Below are 25,910 nucleotides of genomic sequence, written 5' to 3' on the forward strand. Positions count from 1 at the left end.
ATTTTTTCCCCTGGATTAACCACGTGAAAGTAGGCCTACACTATCTTTAACTTATGCGATGATCGTTTTGAATTAATTTACCTGCATTTTAGAGATTTTCATATTTGGAGAAGGGCTTTCTATTTTTTGGTAAAGTGTTTATGCCATCTCATTTTGTTTTTGGGCGTTATTCAACGCTCCCCCACACACCCCACCCCAACCCATCAAGCTGGATCAGGTTTGTAGTCAAGAATTAACCAAGCAGGTGTGTTTCAAATCATCTAAATACGGGCAGCCCAAGCCCTCAAAGGTGCAATGTTTTCAGAGGACCGGCTATATAATTCCATTCACGGATCCCTTTACTTGACCTGATATGTGGGTTTGTTGTTTGTGGTGTCTGTGGTGTCCTGTCCACAGGTTTGCCTGGTGTGTGCGGTCCAGTGACGGGGCCAGGTTTTAAAAAGTGTGTATGTGTGTGCGTGGGGTGGGGGGGCTGATTGGTGGGTTGTATCGACGGCGGAGTCCCGGCACCCGCACGGAAGCACCGAAGATTTTGAAATGTAGGCTAGATGCCCGGAGATTTAATATGAGACCATTTCAGATGTTTACATCTGCAAGGAAATCGACAGGTCAATATTTACTCCAGAAACCCTTTTTTATTCCAAATTGTATCGCCAGTCAATAATTCGATGACATGGTGAATTGCTGGATACCAAGCTAATTTTGATTAGCCGATACTAGTGCTACGCCACTCGAGTTCGGCGTCATAGTTCCGAGGATTGGGAAAAAAAATGAGGGTAGATCTAGACATTTATTTACTCCTAAATCATCTCGCGACACGCTCTTCCCCGACACGCGTCACTACCCCCCCCCCCCCTCCCCAACACCACCGCCCATTTTCTTTGCATTTTTGCACGAATCCCATAATTGACTTACTATTAACTGTGGAGGGTTGAACGGTGGATAAGTGGGTAAGACGCTGGCTCGCTAGCCTGGAGGTCGGGTGTTCGATCCCTGCATTGGCGAGAAAGTTCATCCAGATTTTCAGGCGTGGTGCCTCCCTTGTCAGGGATGCAGAACGGAGGGCCTGACAAGGAGAGCTGTCTAGTCCTTCGGATGGGACGAAACCGAGGATCCGTGTAGGCCCCTATTATTATTACATTGGCGTGCACGTATTGGCAGTTGGAATTCGATACAAGAGTAGGCCATATAGTGCCGCTGCCCGGGCAAAATATCCCACATACCACACTGTGTACCGTATATATGCCCGACTTGTTTTTATTATTATTACTCCGAGCAGAACAGTAAGACGTTAAACCCCATTTCGTTTTTTTATTTTAACTGTAAAACTTGTATCAATGATCAGTAATAATATTCCATTATTTATTGATGCTTATCCCACAATGAAATTTTAGCTCCCAAACAAAAAATACGATACGGTTGGCCTACACAGAAGATTTTATTCATTGTAGTAATACAGACGCAGCACAGTGTCGTGTATCCATTCCTAAATCACGTGACTAAGCTTTCGTCGTTTGTTATAGTTACTTTGATTGGCTTAGACTATGTTAACCAATCGGTATTATGATTACATCCACGTCGGCCTTCCAATTAATACTGAAGTGTGCACACTGCAATGTCGCATCTTCTTAAGATTTTGGCATTATTAATATGCATTTCTGTAACAAACTCTGTTTACAAAAAGAAGGAGGTAACTATGTTCTTCTATTTCAATTGGATGAATGAAAGAAGAGCCTGGTATTGGCCGAAAATAATCGGTGAACTTGTCAACGAACCGGCGAAGTTAGATTGTCGTCAGCATTTGTTTATTAATCTGGCAATTTTAGTTTACTACAATATTATATAATTAAATAATCTTATTTACCCCTATACCCAACACAACTAATAGTTAAGCAGGACCTGCCCATGAATATAACCATTGAGCAAAATAATCCCTAGAATATTGACAACACTATTAGAGGGTAGTACGTGATACTGATAATCTGATATAATAACAGTGTTATTATTGAATGTTATACTTATATATTTATATTATATGGTCATTGTCTCATTGACCCTGGCACACTACTCTTGAGAAAAGCAGTGGCTAAATACCATGCCCCAAAACACCTCAATCCTCCTTTTAGCAGTGAGAGGAAACCAAAGAACCCTGATAAAATCTGTGAGCTTTGACAGACGACCCTACTTCTGGTCATGTACAAGTGGGGAATCTAAACAACACTTTGGTTGACTCAGTCAATGACAGACCTTATGATCTAACACACATGGGTTAAACCATCTAGCCACCCAGTCCACCACTCCAAATATATATATATTTTAACAATGGATGGTGAAAAAGCTTCTTTGACTTCTTAGTTCCCTTAGGACTGGTCTCTGATCAAAACACATATTCTGTTTCGTTTCGTTTTTTTATAGTTCAAAATTTCCTTTTATTTGTCTGTATTACACTAGGATCTGGGAGAGTTGTTATATAACCTGCTTTCTGGATGGCGTGAGGGATTAGCCAATGAAACCATCTGTTACGGCTTGCCATCCACGGAACTGTGGGTAAACCACTAGAAACTTCAACGCTGATTCATTAATAAATGTCTGACGTCATAGGGTCAAACGCCATTCGTATGACCTCTGAGGAGACCCTTTACTACAACCGGTCAGATTTTCACATAGTGTAGGTCATCGAAAGTATAAAACAACAAAACGAAATATAGATCTGTATTTTAATCAGATTGTAACGCTGTCCTCTGAGTCTGACAATTCTTGTTCATCCCTATTTGTCTGTATAAAGCTGCATTCTATATCTGTAAGAATTGGGGGGTTGGATGGCCGAATGGTTAGCACGCGCGCACTGTATCATACGGTACATGTATGTCATTGAGTGAACTGGCGGGGTTTCGATTCCTGGTGGTACGTGACAAGGAGTAGGGTCACCTGTCCAACCCTGTGGGTTTTCTCCGGGTCCTCCGGTTTCCTCCCACAGCTAAAGACCCCTACGCGCAAGCGAATTATGGGAATAAAATTGAACCATATGTTAGTCCCGAAATGACCTAGTTTGTGTCGTGGACGTTGAACCCCATTTCTCTCTCTCTCTGTAAGATTTGGGTCATAAACCCCATTGTACATAAATAATAAAAGAGCTAACAATTACTTCTCTCATTCCAGGATTCATTATCAGATAAAGTTTCCCAACTAACAGAATGGAACAACAAAAAATCTGTAATTCGTTTGACTGGGGACAAGTTCCGGGAATTGGTTAAAACACCACCAAAGAATTATTCTGTTATTGTTATGTTGACAGCTCTTCAATCTAAAAGGCAATGTTCAGTTTGCAAGTGAGTTATCTTTATTTTTATATTCCATTTAAAGAAATGAAATGAAATGGGGTTTAACATTCTACTGTTCTGCTCCGACTGGGTTAATTGAAGATGGGCATACGCTATACAGTGTACTATGAGGGAAATTTTGCCAGGGCAGCGTCACTATGGCTTACTCTTATATTGAATTCCAACTGCCAAAGGATCTTTTACGTGTACGCCAATGTATACACAGGGCCTCATTTTTTCATCACATCCAAATGACTAGACAGCTGTCCTTGTCAGGCCCTCTGTCCTGCATCACTGACAAAAGGGGAACCACGTTGGAAAATCCTGATGAACTTTCTTGGCCAATGCATCCAATTAAAGAGATTCTGTGACTTTGGTGATTTAACTTGTCTTCAGGCAGCATGCTTAGATGCAGATCATTTATGTTCATATCTATTATAATTTATGATTTGACAGTTGGCAAATATATCCGTGCCTTGAATGTTATGAATTGGCAGTTGGCAAGTATTTCCCTGTCTTGAATTAGAGGGTAATAGCGTGTCATTTAATTTATGATTATTAAATATTGATGTCAAATTAAATATCTTATTCTAGACAAGCAAATGATGAATATTTGATCCTGGCTAATTCTTGGAGATATTCTCAGCAGTTTTCGGATCGTCTGTTCTTTACGATGGTGGACTATGATGAGGGCCCAGATGTATTTCAGTCGGTAAGTAATAACTATTCCATAACCATAAGATCATTTATTCTCTCACAGCAAGGGAGAGCCACAGTGGCTCAGTGAGTAAGGCACTTGCTCACTAACCATGAGTAATGCATGGCTTCCTCTTGTCAGTGGAGAAGGACTGAGAGTCTGGCCAGGAACAATGTTTGGTCATTCAGAAGGGACTGAAATCTGATGCCCTGTGTACATATTGGCATGCATGTAAATAAACCCCTGTCAGTAGGAATCAGGGATAGAACTTTATTTGAAAACACACAAGCAAAATTTTGCTTGTTGATTTCAAATGTACAAGCAAAAAAAGGATTTTGAAGAAATTCAAGGGGCAATTTTTTTCTTTAATGAAAAAACATAAAAAAAAGTTTGTGTTAATTCGGCCGTACATATTTTTATAGCTACCCTTGAAAACTCGTTTTTTTCTCATTCAAGCGTATACCTTCTTGAGGATGCATTATATAATACAAGGATAGTAAATTAAACTATAAAACATAAGTACTATATGTCAAAAAGTGTCCATTGATTTAGCAATTTTTCGGATCACGGACAGCTATGCATGACACGTACGTCCGACGCTGAAAGGGAATGATAATTAAATCAGTCTACCGGAACTCTCGGCATTATTTATATTTCTGCTTTATTAAAATTTATTTCAATCTGAAAATCAATGATTCCTTTAGAAAATCAAAGTATCGGTATAAACAATTTGTCAAGATTTATAGAAATTGAAAAGAAACGGATAATGCTAACGGGTGGAAAAGTGAGCGAGAAGTCACGTGACGTAACAAAACTCCTTATATTATAGTATTTATTCATCATTAAGCAATAAAATGTCGTAAATAACATCAAAAGGTAAACATTTTTTCAATATTTGTGTTAAATATCATCCAGAAAAATCAAAACCGCCATATATCCCTGTGGCGGTACATGTTTTTTTACTATTAATAAACTGTTTGTCAATTTGTGTCCGTGAAAGCAACGTATATTTTTGACCGATGTTGGAGTTTGTTTAATGGAATATAATGACAATAATGAAAGGACAGATAGTCGAACACTAAAAGAGGTCATTTATGATATGTGTGTATTGTTTTTATTGAATAGGGTAAACTCCAAGCCGATAAAATATAAGATTTTTACCCCAATCAGTTCGGGGGGAAAAACGCATGCGCAGATGTCACAAAACGCCGGATATAGACATCGCTTTATTTACATTTTGCAAGGAACTTAGGACTCAAAATAATCTATAGAATTTCCGTTTTTCGTCATAATTATCATCTTGATTTTGCGTAAAAGAAGAAATCATGTTATTCAGTAACAATAAGCGAAAAAATGTTACACGCATTTTTTTCCGTGTGACATATTTTGTGACACGCAGTCTACAAAATCAACACGCATTTTGCGTGTTTGCGTCCGTCAAATTCGATCCCTGGTAGGAATTCAATTGGTGTTCAAGCAAAATTTCTCTCATAGAACACTGTATGGCGTTAAACTCTATTCAATTCATTCATAGGGCCTGACAAGGACAGTTGCCATATCTTTCGGATGGGACGAAAAACTGAGGTCCCATGTACACTTTGGCGTGCACGTAAAAGATCCCTTGACAGTTGGAATTCGATATAAGAGTAGGCCGTAGTGTCACTGTCTGGGCAAAATTTCCCTCATAGCACACTGTATGGTGTATGCCCGTCTTCATTAGCCCAGTTCGGAGCAGAACAGTGGGATGTTAAACCCCATTTCATTTCATTTCATTCATTCCTTATCAAAACAAGAAAAGGTGATTTTATAATGTTTGTCAACTATATAATATCTCAAATTTCTACAACCTCCTTTTCTTTTGATACTAATTTACTTATTGTTATTCTGTGTTTTCCAGCTGAAGTTAAATACTGCACCAGTTTTTATGCACTTTCCTGCTAAAGGAAAGCCCAAGAAGGGTGACACCATGGATATTCATCGGTAAGACAAATTTTAAAATTATTTCTTATTTACATTGTTCATGCATACATGAATTGAATGGATAAGTTTTGAGATTAATGAGGAGTATATTGTGTATCCTCGGTTTAAATTATTTTATTATTTGACAGGGTTGGTTTTGCTGCTGAACAAATAGCCAGATGGGTCCAAGAAAGAACAGACATCCAGGTAAAACTTTAAAAGTCAATAATGTGTAGTTAAAATTACTAATAACATAAAATACAGTCTTGCAGATCCTCTACCATTACCAGAAATATAAATTTAAAGGAGATCAATCGCTAATATTTGGGACCTAGAAATTGACACAAATGGGTCGAACGCATATGATAATGCAATATGAATGTATATAAACTGACTTATATTCAATCGTTACTGTAATTTCTAATTGGTTATGTTCGGCGAAATATGCCAGAAGTCTCAGTCGGATGGCAATGTCTAGCGTCTGGTTATTCCAGTTTACACCGATAGTATTTATTGTGCATGCTCTCTAGATAAGAATGTGGTGCCACCGTTTGACATGACTTGTAGAATATGTCTAGCCTCGTTCTTCGAGTCCCTTGTGGAATATATGTAACCCTTCGAGTCCCTGGTTACAATGGTGCTGAAATGCACATATGGTACACGATCTGTGTACGAATGGTAATATGTTTATTTTGTCTTAAATATTGGATATCAGAAGCCCATCTTTTCCCGGTAAGATCACAACATCAATGTTGATTTAAATTGACAAATAATCCATGTTTTCAATGTCAAAGACTTTGGATGACATTTAGTTAGAGACTTAGCTACCAGGTAATTTAATAAAAAGTTGTTTATTTTTAGGTTCGGGTTTTCCGTCCACCAAATTATTCTGGTACCTTGGCACTGGCCCTGCTGTTCTCTCTGATTGGTGGTCTACTCTACCTTAAACGTAATAATCTTGAATTCTTGTATAATAAAACTTCATGGGGAATAGGTGCCTTGGTAAGTACTTACATTTATTACATAGCACAATTGTATTAACAAGTAATTTCTACCACATTAATTTAAAGCAATGATTATATCTTATCAATTACTTGTCTTCTACTTAAACTAAATCTGCCTATTGCAGGTCTTTCTTTAGGCCTGAAATATTATTTATACTATTAATTAGACATTAATTAACTTATCCAGACAATAATCAACTCTCACTGTCATCGCTAGCCTGCGATATTTACTGGATTTGAATACATTTTGTGATGGATGATGTACCGGCTTTAGTATTGAAGATCGAGGCTAGGCCTAAAATTCAATCGCTAAAATCTTGGTTCAGAGTGGAGCATATTCTCTTTACATTATCTAATTTTAAACTGTTATAACGAGAACTGTCAAATCTTTATCTAATCTCCCATAATGCTCCTTTAATCTTGTATCAGCATATGCTTGATTTAGTTTGATTGTATTGTTGTAATTTTGTATATCATTTAACACATGACATTTCTTTTGATTGACAGGCTATTATTTTTGCTATGACATCTGGTCAAATGTGGAATCATATAAGAGGTCCACCATTGATGCACAAAAATCCTCAAACAGGTCAAATGGTACAGTAATTTATTCTCTTTTCTTGAATTAAATAAAGCTGATAGATATATTTATTGAAATATTTATTTTCAGAAGTGTGAAAGAGGCATAGATATAATTTAAAGGGTATAAATAACATCTAAGTGTGGGTTATTATAAAAGTGGTCATTCCTAAATTAAAGAGATTGGTACCTTTCGGTTCTATCTTCTATACCAATTGGTGAAGAAAATGATTGTTTTCGATCCCTGCATTGGCCGAGACAGTTCATCGGGATTTTCAGATGTGGCTTCCCCTTGTCAGTGGTGCAGGATGGAGGATCTGACAAGCGACAGCTGTCTAGTCATTTGGTTGGGACGAAAAACCGAGGTTCCGTGTATACATTAGCGTGCATGTAAAAGATTCCTGGGCAGTTAGATCTTCGATATAAGAGAAGGCCATAGTGCCGCTACCCGGGAAAAATTTCTCTCATAACACATTTCTGTCTTCATTAGCTGAATTGGAGCAGAACAGTAGGACGTTAAACTCTGTTTTATTTCATTTCTTTAAATAAAGAAGACTGAATGTTTTTCTATGCTGCATAAATCCATGTATAATGACTTCTAGCGTTCTGTTTATACTTTCCAGCATTATGTCCATGCCAGTAGCCAAGGTCAATTTATAATGGAAACCTATATTGTTATGCTGTTGAGTATCCTTTAACAATTAAAAAGTGATCAATTTTAATGAAAATTTTAATAACCAAGATAGTCTGCTGTTGTTCTAATGTATTGTAAAACTATTTGAATGAAAATATTTGAATATGTGTGTGAAACTTATGCCTACATGTAACTCCTTATAACTGAATAAAATAGGTTTTAACAACCATGCGGGTTGGATGGCCGAATAGTTAGCTTGTGCGCGCTATATCATAAGGTCTGTCTTTGAGTCACCTGGCGTGGTTTCGATTCCCCGGTTGTACGTGACAAGGAGTAAAGTCACCTGTCCAACCTTGTGGGTTTTCTCTGGGTCCTCCGGTTTCCTCCCACTGCTAAAGACCCCTACACGCAAGCAAAGTATTGAAATAAAATTGAACCATATGTTAGTCCCAAAAAGGCCTAGTTTGTGTCAGTGGACGTTAAACCCCATTCTCTTTCTCTCTCTCTCTCTCTTCTTTAACAACCATGATAGGGATAAAATAAGTAAAATAAAGCTAACTATGAACATAACTTTGCAGTAGATTCTACACTGATTTTATTATAAGACAATTTATGAACTTAACTGTATATTAGATACAGCTGTTGTTGTAGGATTTATAATGCTCAATGAAGCTCATACCATGAAAAGTGATGGTAGGAAGAAAAGAAGTAAGTGATATATTTAATATTTTTTATTGACAATAAATGAATAGTATATAATTTTATAAATAGAGTATACAGTTTGCGGGATAACAGTGACTTTATATGTCCATATATAAAGTCAATGTTGAGATAACTGATTGTGTGTTCAAGCGTCAACACATGACAAGGAGTAGAGTCGCCTGTCCAACCTCGTGGGTTTTCTCCAGGTCCTCCTGTTTCCTCCCACTGCTACAGACCCCTATGCGCAAGCGAATTATTGAAATAAAGTTTAACCATGTGTTAGACCCGAAATGACCTAACCAGAGTCCTGCAAAAATTCACGTATTTCACTCATTTTTTTCAAAATAAACGCAAATATTGACGGACGCTGTGTAATTTACATGCAGAAAATTTCCCCAACGTGAGAATAATTAAATTATTCTATGTCGTAGTTTGTACAATTTATGTGCTTCACCCGGCATTTACACACCTCTACTGTAGGTAGTCTCCCTAGTTTTTTATATTTCCTCTTATTTCATTCATAAGTTCATGGCAGTAAGCCTACGTAGCTATCCTATTGGAAGCAATAAAGCGCACTTCATACAAGACTTGGGATTGGCTAGAACAAGACATACTGTTTACATTCAGCCAATCAAATGTTGGCTTTATAGCGATAGTTTTCTCTTTACGTCCTGTTGAATAGAAGATTGAAATGACTGTGCCGTCAACCGTAGACATGCCGTTAACCGCCAGTCGTCATTAGACTAAATACAGTAGGCATATCAATAAAATAAGGACGCTTAAAATAGGGTTGTTCACAAAACGACTTTACATGCTTCTATATTGAGTATTTTGAGAGGCTCTTCACGCAGATGTAGAGGGCAAAAACGCAAAATTTTGGAATGTCTGCGTATTTTTATGCAACTCGAAATTGATCCACTGCGACCTCTGGACCTGACATATCAGATCAATTCAATTCAGTATTGATTTAAATAGAAGAGGTTTAACTGCTGTTGTTCTTCTTAGTGTTTAACGTCAGCTTCCACCAAAGGTCATATCACAGACAAGTCTTATTTTTTTTTTTATTATTATCTTAGCGCATGCGCAGAGGTCTTTCCTGTGGGAGGGAACCGGAGTACTCAGAGTAAACACCCGAGGCTGAGAAGGTCCCCCATCTCCAAGCCACATACGCTCACACCAGTTATCGAAACAGCCGCAAGCCAGAGGTGACCGGCCAGCTAGTGATCGAAGTGCGGCACTCTAGACCACTAGGCAATCCAAACCCCCCAGGTCTTTAAGGATTATATAATATACATAAATCAATTAACTGTTAACCACAATATACATTTCTTTCATTGTAGTTATGGCCCTAGTTGGATTGGGATGTGTAGCTATTTTCTTCAGTTTATTACTGTCTGTTTTCCGTTCTAAATATCAAGGCTATCCATACAGGTAATTAATTTAGTGTTGTCAAAATACTCTTGAAATTCCGTAATCTGAAGTCGACTTTGGATCTTTTCATAAATTATTGTTTGACTGAATTAACGACTTTATGGAATGGGATGTAAATAATTTGATATATTATGTTTAAAAAAAATAAATTACAATTTAAGACTTATTCAATGGATTAGAAATCTTAAACAAGCATTATGCAAGAGCTAAATATGCCTTTAGGTCTTAAATGTTATATAAACTATTAATTAGACATTTATTAAAGATATTTTCCCACATACAAACTGTGTGATTTGATGATATATTTGGACTAAAAACATATTCAAATCGATTAATCTATCAAAGATTTGCTTCAAATCCCTCTCAAAACTTTGTGTTCGCAGGGAGATACCTCAAGCTATAAATAAACTGTTGCTAGACGCCATGTCTGTCATTTCACTTCATTTACCATACCTGTTGCGGCTTAAGTAAATTGTTAATGATTTTCTGACAACTTCTTTTTCTGCCGATTATTTGCAGAGTCTTTTGTACGTTGACACCCCTCAATGTTCCCTAACCGCCAAACCATTTGATCAAGAAGTAACCGCTCCCTCAGTCAAGCTAGCACACAATAAGCTAGCAACAGTCGGGTTGCCAGTTAGTGATACCCTGACATTTTTGCCCAGTGCTTGCCCCATGGGTGTTTTGGAGGTACTCCAGTATTTTTCTAGTAAGATTGGGTGTCTATACTTTATATATATACCAAATTTGCCATACTTTTATTGGAAATAACCACCCGATAAATACTTTCGGGACAATGTATCTTTAACATGACAAGACCATAATCAACTCTCGACATCGGATGGGCCTTATATTAAGTAGATTAAACAGTTCGGCCATTTAATGATGCAAACCTTCAAAGGCTAATATCTTCGCTCAGAATAAAGTAATTTTCATGCAATTTTCAATATTCATTTCTCTCCAGCTCTTTATCTAAACCTTACATAATGCTTCCTTAATTTTTTTTTTTTTTTTCAGTTTCCTTTTCAAGTAATGAGGATGAAAACTTAGCTGTTACCTTTAAGGTTCTTTTTTAAATATTAAGTAAAAGTCATTTCAGTTACAGTTTTAAATTTTCTAATGTTCCTTCTTTATTATGTTTTAACCATTAGATTTCATTTTGTAATTCATATCACTATACTAGTGATGATGGGTCATGTTAACCATACCCTGCATTATAAATAGCGTAGTCTGTATTTATATTTTATATAAGGGCATCATTGTAATACAGATGATCCATGTAATGTACAGTCAATTTTTGATTTATTAAAGTGAGAGTTTTTTTTGTTAGAAATGTCAGCTTGAAGCAAAGCCGCTGATCATAATCCCATGGATTTTGAATCCCTTGCAAACAACAATTTTATTATCTCGGTCACCCTTGGACCTCCTAGTTTGGTTTTTTATGTGGTCTATTATCCAGTATCTCTGTATCAAGTCGGGGAGGGGGGGGGGGGTTGGATGGTCGAATGGTAAGCATGTGCGTGCTGTATCATAAGGCCTGTCATTGAGTCAACTGGTGTGGTTTTGAATCCCCGGTTGTATGTGACAAGAGGAGTAGGGTTGCCTGTCCAACCTCGTGGGTTTTCTCTGGGTCATCTGGTTTCCTCCCACTGAAATTAAACCATATGTTAGTCCCGAAATGACCTAGTTTGTGGCAAGTGGACGTTAAACCCCATTTCTCTCTCTCGCTCTGTATCAAGTCAAGTAAGAGTTGTGCCCCTTCCCACACTAAATCCCATAATACTTGCATTGTTATAAACAAACATGAATCGTGACGAATTCGCAGTAATTAAAAACAAATAGATGTGGCCCATGAAGAGAGAAATTTTACAATAAAAAATTTTAAGTGTTGGCTATTGAATGGCATGCTTAAATTAATTTCATGGGCATCAACATCTTGTTTTAGGACTAGTTACCTCCCTTAGACGTTGTTTACGATAATGTAAAAGATCAGATGATCTAGCCAATGACCTATTATTCTCAAATGTTGACAATGCATCCAGACTAATATTCATGGATGATAGAGACTACAATGTTATGAAAGTTGAATCTCTAAAAGAAGTGTCTGCCCCAGTAAGCTTCAGTTCCGTTCAGTATTTACAAAGATTTAGCATCGGATAATATAAACAAGCCTGTGCTACCTATAATCTTTTTAATCTGATTAAAGCCATTGATATTTTGGTGGTGTTTTTCTTTAATTAAATGTTAAATAATAAACTAAGTACCTTTTTGGGTGGATTAAGTTGTGAAAAATTAGATATCTAAAAAAACACATTAGTGGCTTTAAATACTGTGGTTATTATAGTTTTGCTTTATCAGTTTCAAACGTTTCGATATTTAAACTATGCAAAAACTTTGTAAAACTTTCAAAATGCTTTAATCAGAATTGTTTTATTCAGTTTTTACTATAATTGTAATATGTTAGCAAGTAATATGGAAGAGCTTACAGTTTACAATCATGAGTGTGGGATACATCATAGTCTTATTTACAAGTTGGAAAAGTTACTTGTATTGGACAATACAAGGAAACTTGTCAAAAATACATAGACATGAATACAGCACAAACATTAGAATCATGCTTTTTCAAATCTAATTTGTATGTAATTAAAATGTAGTGTGAGTAGGGTTAAAATATTCAGAAATTACCATACATATTTATCTATCTGGTTTTTGTTGTTTTGTATATTTTCCATGTATATCTATTTTGTCAAATTGTTTAATGTAAATAAAATTGTGGTTAAATAAGACATGTGTTTTATTGTTTTTGGTAAAGGGAGCTCTGTAGGATTGCAATCTTCCTCATCAATATAGTAGGCCTACTTTATTTTGATACATCATGATACTCTATATTATAGCCTACTATATAGTTATTGCAAATAAAGCTATTCAACATGCCATTGATATTATAGGCCTAGCCTATGGTATACAGATTTTGCTTTTTTAATTTACGGAAGAATATAGCTGTGTGGCCTGGCGACCTATCCTTGTCGGCACAGGCTGCACATTCGTGAGAGTTATTGGAGCAAGCGAAATACATATTCCTGAAGCAATGACCCGTGAAATCCCTCTTGACGACTTGAGTGGGATTGGATTAGGTCAAATAAAACGAAACACTGCGAGGAGTATGGCAGTGACATGAAGATGGGGCACTCGCCAATAGATATTACAATACATTCTAGGTTTCTTTTATTTTTAACTTTTTCCCAATGTATAGACTGGCAAGTGATACTGTACTGTGGATATTATTCTGTCGAACAGTAGCAACGACATTCTTTGACCTATATTTGTCAAGGGAGATAATAATGATAATGCTCTTCTTTGAAAAAAGATACGAATGACCCCAAGTTCATTTATGGTGATAATGGAACACAAAGCCAGATTTTTACCGTTATTTTAGTTTCTTGATGTCAAATATGACAACAATTTTTGGCCAAGTGACTGCTCAAGTTGCGGACGATCTGCCAAAAAAGTTTCCAAATGACTTTGATTTTTCTTCAATGATAGAGAAGGTCAGTGAAGATGCGGGAGTCGTACTTCTGTTCTCAGAACAACAATATAAACTTCAAGGCCTCTGGGTGTCCATGGAAAAGGCCTACAGCCTTCTAGCTACGACGCTTGGAATATATGGTGCTAGAATAACGTCAACTAAAAATGAAATAACAGTTTCCAATCATTCTGATGTCTTCAAAGGAGAATGTCTCTCAAATCCAAGTAATGAAAAGGACAAAGTTAAACAAAATGAAAGTGGGGATGAAAATAATAAAGGCAATAAAACCAACAATCATTCTGTCCCAGAAAAAAACAATGACTTAATACCTCAAAATCTAAATACCATTATTGATTGTTCAAAAGAAATAGAACCATTGAATTCTAGGTCTACAACTAGACGACCACGGCTTTGCAATGGCAAACATAAAAAGAGTGATAAAAATGTTTCAGAAACTGTAAAAGAAACTAAAAAAAGACAGGGTAGATCTAGACTAGCTTTAAAGAATACAGGCAGCATTAAACCTAACAAACTAGAGCAAACTGGCCCAAAAATCTCTTCTAATGACAATGCCAGTAATACTGGCTCAAATGATGCCAGTACTCAAGGTGTTCAGAGGAGAAAAAGAGGAAGACCAAAGAAAAATCTGAGTCTGACATCATCAATAAGTTCTGCTACCAATTTAGTAAAACAAAAAATTTACAAATACACAAAATATAAATCAAATTTTGTTCGTAGACCGTTTATTGTGAGATCTTTATTACAAACAGATTTAAGTAAAAACATTAACAACAATAAAACCTCAAGCAAAGAAGAACTGGAAGTTGTAGAAAATGAAGACGATAATGAGGATGATAATGGAGCAGATGATGGGGACGATGTTAACGATGCAGATATTACCGAAAAAGATATTATTGATAATGGTGAAGATGAAGATGATGATGATGATGTTCCAGTCACATTTACAAGAAAACGTGGAAGAGGACGACCCAGAAAAAGTGATGCAGAAAAAAAATATCCCTGTTCAGATTGTGATTTTGTTGCTGTAAACGGAAACATGTTAAACGATCATAAACATAGAACACACAGAGCTTTTCCTACAAAGTGTGATGTGTGCCATAAGGTTTTTCCAAATAAAAGATACATGATGCGTCATAGAACTTCTCACGTAGAACCTCAACATTGCTGTGATATTTGTGGCAAAATGTACAAAGTGAAAAAATCAATGGAGGACCATAGAAAAACTCATGATGCTGGCTACACAAAACCTGTCTTTGATTGTTCTCAGTGCTCTAAAAAGTTTTGTAATGGATATATTCTGAAGTGTCATATTAAATCTGAGCATTTGGGCGAGAAGAAAAGTTTTCTCTGCTCTCGATGTGGTAAAAGCTTTACGACTAAACATTCTCTTCAAGAGCATTCAAATGCTCATATAGGATTAAAACCACACGTTTGTGACATTTGTGGGAAAGGCTTTAATTACGAATCAGCGCTTCGTGATCACAAATACACGCACACAGAAAGTAGAAAGTTTACATGTTCAATTTGCAATAAACATTTTTGTCAACGCTCAAGTCTTAAAATGCACATGAGGATTCATGCTGTGGATAAGAAATTTGTATGTGAAGACTGTGGGAGAGGGTTTACACAAAAACAGGCCTTGCAAAGACATGAACGTGTTCACAAAGGATTTAAACCTTTTGTTTGTAAAATATGTCGACGAACTTTCACTGATTCCTCTATAATCAGACGTCACCTTATTCTCGTTCACAAAATTAACAAGGATTCAAATTCTTGGCGTGAAGATATTATTTGTAAAATTGGTCCCACAAAGTTTAGAGTAGAAAAGATTGATGAAGCAAAACAAGAAGTTTGTGAGCAAAGTGAAGAGGAAGTCATTGAAGCTTTGCCTTCCTTCCATACACAAACTGTTGAACATTCATATTCTGTGAAAGATGATTTAGATACATTAGGGAATGGAGACAGTTTATCAGGTCACATGCCCACAGAAAATAATCACCATCACATACAGCTGGAAACCTGTCATTCTAATTTATTGTTACCTCCCTTACCTTCAACCACATTACCTCAGGTCATTGATTATTCTGACAGAAATACGAACAGTGTTAACAGTATGCATTCTTCACATGGTATGATAGCAGACGACAGACAAAACGCCATGGTTGAAGATCAACAAGCAGCAGTAACCACCTCAAGTCCTACCGTTTGGTCTATTCCAGTTCATGGACGAGATCAAAATATTCAAAACCACCATCATCCTCACCATATAGCCACAACCACTCATCACCAGCCAGAGAATCAACCTCAGATTGATATTGGTTCACTTGATCCAAGAGATTATCCACATCTTCACAGATCTGCCACACCTCAATATCTTCCCATCCAAGATGTGGATAATCAAATGCGATGTAATAGCGTTAACTATGCACCAGATATACGTCATCATGAGGTACCATCTGATCCCAACCATCCCTCCACTTCGCAAGCACAATGGCCCTCAATTTATGCCTACTACAGTCAACTAGCAAGTCAGTTTGGTATGAATTTAAATGAATACCCACCATCTTCTGGTTATGGTATGCATCCTCAGGGAAGTCCACAACAACAGCAACAACAATCACAGCAGCAATAAACTTTAATTTAAAACTTGTGTGTGTATGATTGAAATATGAATATAATGTTTAGTTTATGTATTATTATTATTATATGCTTATTAGATCTCTCTTTAAAAATTTTGTCACATTTACTAACTTATTATTTTTTTACACGATATTGTCTATGGTTGGTTAGCTAAACCTTTTTGATTTGGGTTTGTTATGGTGTTGATTTGTTTCGTGGGATGATCAGTTGAATATATAGACGAATCCAGTCTTGACCTCCACTGAATCTTTTGAAACAAAACTTTTAAATTCAATTGGGTCTGATCCATCAGAAATTGAAATAACATGTCAGATCACCTCAAATTAATATTTTATTTTGACCTTTGTCCATGTGAGCTATTATCTGTTTTACAATGTTAAAAATAGTTTTTTTTAAGATTAACTTGTTATTGAATGGTTTGTTTTGTATTGATAAATTTTAAAGCATGAACCTATTAATGAATTTTTATGATTGCTTTCTTTGTAGAAATTGACCTGGTTAAAGGCTCTTTTCTTTAAATATTTAGTGGAGTCATACAGGTGTGTGAAGCTGTGAAGATCACCAATATGATTAATTTCTGTATGACTAAATGTTTGTTATTGTTATTATACTGGTTATTATATTATACAACCCTGTCCGTTTCAAAAGTGGAGGGTTTTTTATCACCAGAATTCTCAAAATTTGTGGGGGGTGGGGAGGTTCTAGTGGTTTAATGTCTGCATGTTGCATCATAAACTGTTGTTGAGTTAAGTGGCATGATTTTGATTCCCAGCTTGTATGTGACAAGGAGTAGAGTCCCCTGTCCAACCTCGTAGGTTTTCTATGGGTCCTTTTGTTTTCTCCCACTGCTAAAGACCCCTATGCACAAGTGAATTATTGAAATAAAATTGAACCATATGTCAGTCCTGAAATGACCTAGTTTGTGTGGCCTGGAGTTAAACTCTCTCTCTCTCTCTCTCTCAAAATTTTCTTGGATCTATATCTAAAGAAAGTATATTTGTATTTCTCTGGGCTTTCGTTTTGCTAAAATTATTTGAACACCATTGATGTTGCAATAACTTTTGTTGACTGAGCACAATACAGGGCCAGATGTAGGCATATGAAACCCAATTGTGTTTTATCAGTTATTGTGGGCTTTTTATTTTCTATGGGAATTTGAGATCTAGGCGTAGTAATACCATGTAAAAATTTATATACCTAAAATGAAGCCAAAGATGTATATAATTTATACTGTTTGAATGGCATTTAGTAATTGAACACATTAAAATAAACACAACAGTTCTATAATTGGAATGACATACATTTGAGATCTAATTATTGGGTGTGCTTATCCCTCCTTAAAGATACATTATGCAAAAATAGATAATTAAAAAAAATGAATATATGGTAGATTTCATTCAAATAACTTTATTCTGAGCAAAGATAATTTTAATGTTTTGACAAGAAATAGCCATAATTGGCAGGTAGTAACTATGCATACATTTCAAAAACTAGATTGTCAACTACCATATTGCCATTATAATAAACAAAGTCTTGATTGTCGACCTTCAATGGTCAGTATCCAGCCGTATTATCGTTTGACGCATACATGGCGGTTATTGTCTAATCCACTCAATATTTAAGCCATCTGACTGCTGAGAGTTGATTAAGGGCTTGTCATGTGAATAAATGTATAAATAGTAGTTTATATACCGGTATTATTTGAAGCCAGAGAAATGCTCAGCAATAGGCAAGTTTAGCTCTTGCATTATGTATGACCCTTTAAGTTGACAGCGGGGTTGGATGGCCGAATGGTTAGCATGTGCGTGCTGTATCATAAGGTCTGTTATTGAGTCAACTGGCATGGTTTCGGTTCCCCAGTTGTATGTGACAAGGAGTAGGGCCGCCTGTCCAACACCGTTAGTTTTCTCTGGGTCCACCGGTTACCTCCCACTGGTAAAGACCCCTACGCACAAGCGAATTATTAAAATAAAATTGAACCGTATGTTAGTCTCGAAATGACCTCGTTTGTGTTAAGTGGACGTTAAACCCAATTTCTCTCTCTCCTCTTTAAGTTGATTTTAATGTACTTATATGAGATTCTAGATGTGAATCATCTATTTACTTCTAAGATCTTGAATTTAGTTGATATTTTTACAACAGTTAATGCTTCAAGATATATTTTTGACTCTTATTAATTATTCCTCCTGATGTAATAGCAAACTGCTGAATTGGTGGTCTCAATACTTATTTGAAAGAAAAACTTAATTAAATCAATGATAACAACCTAGGCTATCAGGTTTGGTTGACCATAATGTTATCCAAAACTTAATTAAAACAATTAGTTAATCTATACTGTGTCTGATTTTGGAAAAGCTTTTAGCCATATTTTTATGTATTTTTTTTGGAGATTTTATTTAGTTTCAAATAGTTTGTAAATATTCCAATATGCACAGTTATGAAATGTCATAATGTATTAATATATCAGTTTATGCTAATATATGTGTATGTCTACATAAAGTATTAAAATTTATATCCAAACCCCAAATGTTGTATTGATTAACATATAAATATACCCTATCATTATTATGAACAATCCACACCAGTGGAGAACAATAACCTGTTCTACTTTGGATCATTATATACTATTCAAAAAAAGTAGGGGATATTTGATTTTGGGGGCATAATACTAAAATATGCAAATGACTACGAAAAAAGTCACTATAGAACCTAACAGAAGAAACATTTCCAGTTACATGTGACGCCCAAACGCACCAATAGCTACCGCATGGAATGCAGGTGATGCTTGGGATCATCATGGGGGTCCAACCCAAGATTTGCACGACTCTGACTTTGAATGTTACAGTCATTGTGGCATTGAATTCCAGGGTGGAAACATCAGTTTAATTGTTTTAGTGACCAGAAAACAAATTTTGATATGCGTCGGCTTACCCAAAATGAAAGGTTACGTGCCCTTGGCATGCTACAGATCGGCACAACACAGGCGGTTGTGGCACGGACGATGAATGTTTCTCAGTCTGTCATAAGCAGGCTATGGTCCAGATACCGTGATACACAATCTGTACAGGACGGACCACGCTCAGGTCGACCAAGGCGACAACTCAAGCCCAGGATCGATTTATCCGTACCTTGGCCTTGAGAAATCGTGTCATCACAGCAAATCAGATCAGCGCTCGTCTTCAAACAGACACTGGTGTGAGAGTGAGTGGCCAGGCGATTCGGAATCGACTGCATAGGGGTCACCTTCGCGCCCGACGTCCTCGCGTGATCCCTTGTTTGAGAGATCATCACATTCAGGCAAGACGTCGTTGGTGTAGGGATCGTCAACACTGGGATAATCGACGCTGGAGCAATGTGATGTTTTCAGATGAGTCAAGGTTCACTGTTGATTTTTTGGACAGACGTTAACGTCATCAGACATGATCGATTTGGGGGTGGTTCTGTTATGGTGTGGGGAGGCATCACTGTTGCTGGAAGAACGGCTTCACATGTTGTTGCAGGGCGTGTTACAGGCCAGTACTACCGGGACAACATCTTGGCAGTCCATGTTGTGCCGTTCGCACGACGTCATGGCCGCCGTTCCATCTTCCAGGATGACAACGCAAGATGTTACAGGGCCAGGATCGTTACAGGTTACCTCCAACAACAGAACATCACCACATTACCTTGGCCAGCACTGAGTCCCGACCTCTCCCCTATCGAGCATGTCTGGGACATGCTTGGACAGAGGTTACGTCAACGTCAACAACGTCCTGCCAATGTCCAAGAACTTGCTGCTGCGTTGCAACAGGAATGGGACAATCTGGACCAAAATGACCTTATTATAGACGTCTCATTAGGAGTATGCCACGTCAGATCAATGCTTGTTTGGCAAACAGAGGAGGATTTACGCGTTACTGACTTGGTTGTGATGCTGTGGTAACTTTGCTGTTTGACCCCGGGTATCATTTTACCCTTATAATGGTCAGTCTGTGCCTTACTTAGTCTAACGATCATTTGGAATAAATCGATGAATGTGAACTTCATTTCATTTTGTCATTTGTTTCTTCGTCAGTTTCATTAGGTGACTTTAATAACACTTAATAAATCAAATATCCCCTACTTTTTTTGAATAGTATATCTTATATAATGACCTTTTCCTGACCTCTACAAGTCTACACCATGACCTTTCAAATAATTGTTTTGAATATTATTATTGGAGCCTTTAATGTAATCACATTTATTTGTAAACTGCACAATGAAACTCAAGAATACGTGGAAGGGTGGTGGTGGTGTGGGTGTGTGTGTGTGTGTTGTCATATAGAGTAAAATTTAACGTCCTAGTCTTCTGCATCAACCAGTCTAATGAAGACGGAATCATACAGTGTGCTATAAGGCAATTGTCATAGGTTCCTTTATGTGCATGCCATCATGTACACTGGACCTCATTTTTTTGTCCCATCTAACTGTGAGTCACTGTAACTGTGAGCTAGCATACAGAAATGGACCTGACCCCTAATTGGAATGTGGTTGTATATTGTTGTTGCCCATGTCCGTCCGGCGTCCACAATTGCTAAAGTTAATATCCGATTGTCTTTAAATTTATACACAGTGTTTAAGGTCATGAGATGAAGAAGTCTCTTGATTTTCAAGGATTTCCGATAATTACTGCCTGAGTTTTTAAGACCCTTGATTACTTCAAAAAATCTTGTGGATACTCTACAGGCCAAAGTTATCATTCAATTGACTTTAAATTTAAACACAGAGTTTAAGATCTTACGACAAACAAGTATATTGATTTTCAAAGATTTTTGATAACCAAATTCATGCTATTAAATGTTTTGTATACTAAATGTTAGCATGGTGCAAAACTAGAAGACAAACAAATTTTTGTGATTTCTGATAATTACATGATGTGGGCATATGTTTCGTTGCCTGGCAAACTATCTTTATGTATGTTTGTGAGTAATATTTTATTAGATGAACATACAAAATAAAAACCATTGAAGTGTAACATTAAAAAAAATTGTTTGCAGATACGGTTTATCTCCCTTTAATGACTTTCTAGAAAAGAAGATTATTTTGGTAAAGGGTACCTGCCAAAGTAAGAATATTTTTTAATGTTAAAACTTGTTATGGATTTTGTGTAAACAATACTGTCCTTTCAACATGACTGACGACGATGAGATAGAGGTGTTTATATCTGCCTATGCAGAAATTTCAAAAGATTATATCAGTCGTTTTGAATTTCCTAATCAAGAATGTGTTCAACAGTATCTGAAAAGTGTGAGTGAAAAGGCTGGTGCAGAGTTGATTTCTCACTGCAATGATACGAAAGATAAAACTTTTACCGTTAAGGGACCCTGGATTTCTGTTAATCGTGCTCGATCTTTTCTCCAGAACTTTCTCACGACATTTGACAGTGGAGATCTCCGAAATATAGAGATTAATGAAGCTGAAGATGACATGATAAGTGAATCAAAGAATTATGTCCAAAAGGATGATGTCTCCCCACAAAATAAAGGGGGTAATGGAGCAGTACCAAAGCCAATTGTTATGTATGATGGTTTGGAAAAAGAGGATATTTTAGAGAACCAATATAGGCAAACACCATTGAAACGAATTGGAAAAGCCTTGAAGAATGCCTATAGCTTTTCTAATAAACACCCAGCCATAACAAATGATAACAGTGAGCCTGCTGTTGCTGAAAAAGTTCCAAAAATCACACTGACAAAAATCAAGGATGATCAAGTTATTCCAAAAGATGAAGATGGACAGATGCAATTAGAAACTGCCGATGAGAATGACAATGAAGATGATGATGATGATGATGATGATGAAATTGCTGACGAAAGAAACCTGTCTGACGCTGATTATGATCCGCCCGATATTAAAATTAAGAAAACGCACCATCGTAAGTCTTCAGCTACTAAAAAGCCACTAAGACCTCAAAGAAAAAGAGTATCACTTAAGAAGGTAGCACTGAAAAAGACAGTTCAAACAAGAAGCTTAAAAGACAGAAAAGAAAAATTTGATCCAATTAAGTCCAAAATAGAAGAACCGTTAGTTAAGTTTTCTAAAAAAGTTGTAAAAATGGAGGAGAGTGAAACAGATTCTAAGATTAGAGTCCCGTCCCAACTGAGTAAAAGATCGAGGAAAACTAATACTCAGCACCGACGACGGCTAAGTGATGATGATTCTGTTGACTATCCGTGTCCAGAATGTCCATATTCTGCAAAAAAGAAATCAGGTTTGAGAGAGCACAAGCGACGCCTTCATAGAACTAAAGACTTCGCATGTGATAAATGTGGTAAAATATTTGGTTTTGGTAAAGACTTGACCAGGCACAAAAAATCCCACGAAAAACCTCAAAACTGTTGTGATATATGTGGCAAACTCTATAAGGGCATAAGAACATTGGCAGAGCACCGTAAAACTCACGATGACGGGTATGAAAAACCGGAGTTCCAATGCGATTTGTGTGACAAATCCTTTAGTACTAAATATGTCTTGGCATATCATATTAAATCAGATCATCTTGGAATGAAAAGAACATATCTTTGCCCAACATGTGGGAAAAGTTTCTCCCAAAAACATTCTTACTTACAGCATGCAAACGTTCATTTAGGTATACGACCCTATAAATGTGAACTCTGTGATAAAACTTTTGCCTACGAAAAGTCCCTCAAAGAACACAAATTTATGCATGATAATATTCGTAGATTTAAATGTGACTTGTGTGATAAAAGTTTTAGACAAACGTCGGCTTTAGCCATACATGCTCGTATTCACAAGGAGAAAAAAGATTATGTTTGCTCTTCTTGTGGCAGAGGATTCAGTCAGAAACAGGCCTTAAAAAGACACGAGAGAATTCATTTGGGGGAAAAACCTTTTGTTTGTGGTTTGTGTAATAGGAACTTTACTGATGCCTCAGTACTTCGACGTCACATGATACTCATTCATAAAAAGGAACCGAAGAAATGGCGAGAAGACACAGTTTCTCATGTAAAAAGAGCTCAATATTTTATTGATGTACTGAATAAAAATGTGGAGAAAGAAACAGGAGATGGTGATATGTTACTAGAATTTGAGCAAACAGAAAAATTTGTTAATGATGATGAAAATCAAGCAGAGACTGAATATGATGAAAAGAAGGATGGAACCGATATGGATGACAGGCCTGTTACTGAGGAAGGAATTTCTAGTGAGAAACAGGCTTTTCAACCAGATACTAACTATATACTTCCATTACCATTAATAACGCCACAGAATCCTGGAACTGTCAACAACTTTATGAATCCTCCCTTTGATCCTGTTGCCATGTTTTCTCAGCAGATTACCCCCGGAACATATAATCAACATTTTATAAGTCACACTGGTACCCTTCATACCCTAGAAACCCTTCAACCACAGCATCAGCCACAGTATTATCCTGCAAACTTTAATGTTGAACCAACTAAACAGTATGAACAAAACCAACCAAATCCAGATATTTAAAAATATAATCTGATGAATATTAGCATTTAATACATAAAAATTCAAACTATATCAACTAATAGTTTAGCCAAACAATTGTTAATATCAGATATATTAAGAAACCTTTTTGTTTACATACTGTATAGCAGCAACCGATTGTTCAACCCCTCTGTTTGTGCATCTTTAATATAAGGCTTGATCTCGCTTTAACTACGTACATCTTATCAAGGCTTCAAGTAATACCTCCCAGATTTCAGCACTATCTGATTACTCGATCATCGCAAATATCAACTCTCGCACTCTCCAGCTAAAATATTTACCTGTGATAATCGAGTTGCAAAGTTCAAGGTTTGTTCAATGTCAAGGTTTTCATGAAGGTTACTATGTCACAACCTCTGACTGATTGGACGCTACTGTCTGCACATAACGTAGCTATAAGTTCATGAATCATAAAGTAATTTAGCAACGTCCAGATATTATAAAACTTACAGTCGTTGCTTCAGGAACATGCTGTTTGTGTGGATCACCCAAGTCAATTGTTGCATAATTTTAGGACTTGTACATCTGTTTATTATTGCATTTTACACACATTGAAAGATATATTAATTTATATAGAAGTTATTCATTCAACAATACACATTATGATTTTTGTTTTTAAATAGGTTATAATAATATATAACCTTTTATTATGAATTATACATAAAGACAACAATTTATATATAAATTTATGGTTAATAAAATGTTATGCTCTATTTATGAATTGATCAGAAGAAACTCTATGTATGTATTTATTTTTATACGCCAACATTTTCATGTGGATGTATTATGCCGTCGCCCCTGTCTGTCCACAATTTGTTTGTTGACAATCTACAGGTCACAACTAAGATCTTGGTTGCTTTCGATATTCGCGCATATCGAGTCATAACTTCCTGAATTATGGCTCCTGATTGTACGAAAAATCACGTTTTTAGCTTGTAGTCCCTCTAGAAGTCACAATTATTATCTGAATTAAAAAAAAAGTTAGAATATATAACCGTTACACTGTAATGTAGGTTGAGTTCAAATTTCGTGAAAATTGGATCAAAACTGCTGCACAAAATGGCCATCCCTCATACGCAAATAGTGTAAAAATATGGTATATCAAGGTTGTTGACCTTCTAGAAGCCACATTTTTGATGAAACTTTAAATTTATATTTATCTCACAAAGATCTTGGTTCCTTTCGATAATCGTGCATTGTGGCCCCTGATTATATTAAAAACCACTTCTTTTTTTGAGCATGATCTCTGTCCATCTCTTGCAAAATGTGGGCGTATCTTGCATGGCAACTGCTTGTTAGCCTTCATTGTTAATTGATACTATTGTAAAACTCAGAAGTTTTATTAATTATATTTGTCAAACTTTAGCATCTGATATAATAATGTACATCCATGTCCTATATGGGGTATTAGATATTAGGACTAGAGTATTAAATAAAAAGAAATAAACTAATCTAAACATTTTGTATGTAGAACTATCTAAAGAAACTATGGGTGAACTAAATGAACTTGGTTACTTCCATTAACTAACCCTTATATTGGTACAGTAATAAGTCTATATACATGTAGCAGTGGTTAGCTAAGCAACAGCTGTGCTGTAATTGGATTGTATTCAAACAGTTAAAGATACATTAGTTAAGAGCTAAATATGTCTGTTGCAAGTCTTTCTTTAGCCTTCAGTTGTTATAGAGATTATTAATTAGTCCTTTATTAACATAACAAGCCAAAAATCAACTCTGTAGACCCTTGGATGGCTTGGATTTCAACAGTCGTCCATTTAATTATTAAATCAATAAATGGCTGACCAGACTAACATTTACCATTAATCACGGACTTCACTACCAATGGAAAGACTGATAATCAAGCCTAGCTTAGGCATTGAGAATGTTACTTGATAATCGAGAA

General features: G+C 36.3%; 3 protein-coding genes and 1 long non-coding RNA gene across 4 annotated transcripts in view; 3 read left to right on the forward strand and 1 right to left on the reverse strand.

Annotated features, from left to right (window-relative positions):
- The window catches only part of LOC126830518 (uncharacterized), a 52,125-nt gene extending 43,532 nt beyond the window's left edge, over positions 1–8,593 (reverse strand). The window contains exon 1 of the long non-coding RNA XR_007683854.2: positions 8,546–8,593. This is a non-coding gene — a long non-coding RNA (uncharacterized LOC126830518). The remainder of the gene's footprint in view (positions 1–8,545) is intronic.
- Positions 1,567–13,110, forward strand: LOC126830515 (tumor suppressor candidate 3). Its single transcript, XM_050560910.1, has 11 exons — positions 1,567–1,690; positions 3,160–3,329; positions 3,915–4,032; positions 5,915–5,997; positions 6,126–6,183; positions 6,838–6,978; positions 7,488–7,577; positions 8,183–8,246; positions 8,827–8,901; positions 10,236–10,326; positions 11,344–13,110. The coding sequence occupies exons 1-11, from the start codon at positions 1,616–1,618 to the stop codon at positions 11,357–11,359; spliced, it is 981 nt and encodes a 326-aa protein (XP_050416867.1). The 5' UTR covers positions 1,567–1,615; the 3' UTR covers positions 11,360–13,110.
- A 334-nt stretch (positions 13,111–13,444) lies between these two features.
- On the forward strand, positions 13,445–19,031 carry LOC126830511 (GDNF-inducible zinc finger protein 1). Its single transcript, XM_050560903.2, has one exon. It carries the CDS (start codon positions 13,770–13,772, stop codon positions 16,503–16,505), a length of 2,736 nt encoding a protein of 911 aa, XP_050416860.1. The 5' UTR covers positions 13,445–13,769; the 3' UTR covers positions 16,506–19,031.
- Positions 19,032–21,577: 2,546 nt separating this feature from the next.
- On the forward strand, positions 21,578–25,366 carry LOC126830512 (zinc finger protein 354A). The gene has a single exon (XM_050560904.2). The coding sequence runs from the start codon at positions 21,662–21,664 to the stop codon at positions 23,987–23,989; it is 2,328 nt and encodes a 775-aa protein (XP_050416861.1). The 5' UTR covers positions 21,578–21,661; the 3' UTR covers positions 23,990–25,366.
- Positions 25,367–25,910: the final 544 nt, after the last annotated feature.

The sequence above is a fragment of the Patella vulgata genome, chromosome 8, assembly GCF_932274485.2.
Source record: "Patella vulgata chromosome 8, xgPatVulg1.2, whole genome shotgun sequence".
Classification (NCBI taxonomy): domain Eukaryota; kingdom Metazoa; phylum Mollusca; class Gastropoda; family Patellidae; genus Patella; species Patella vulgata.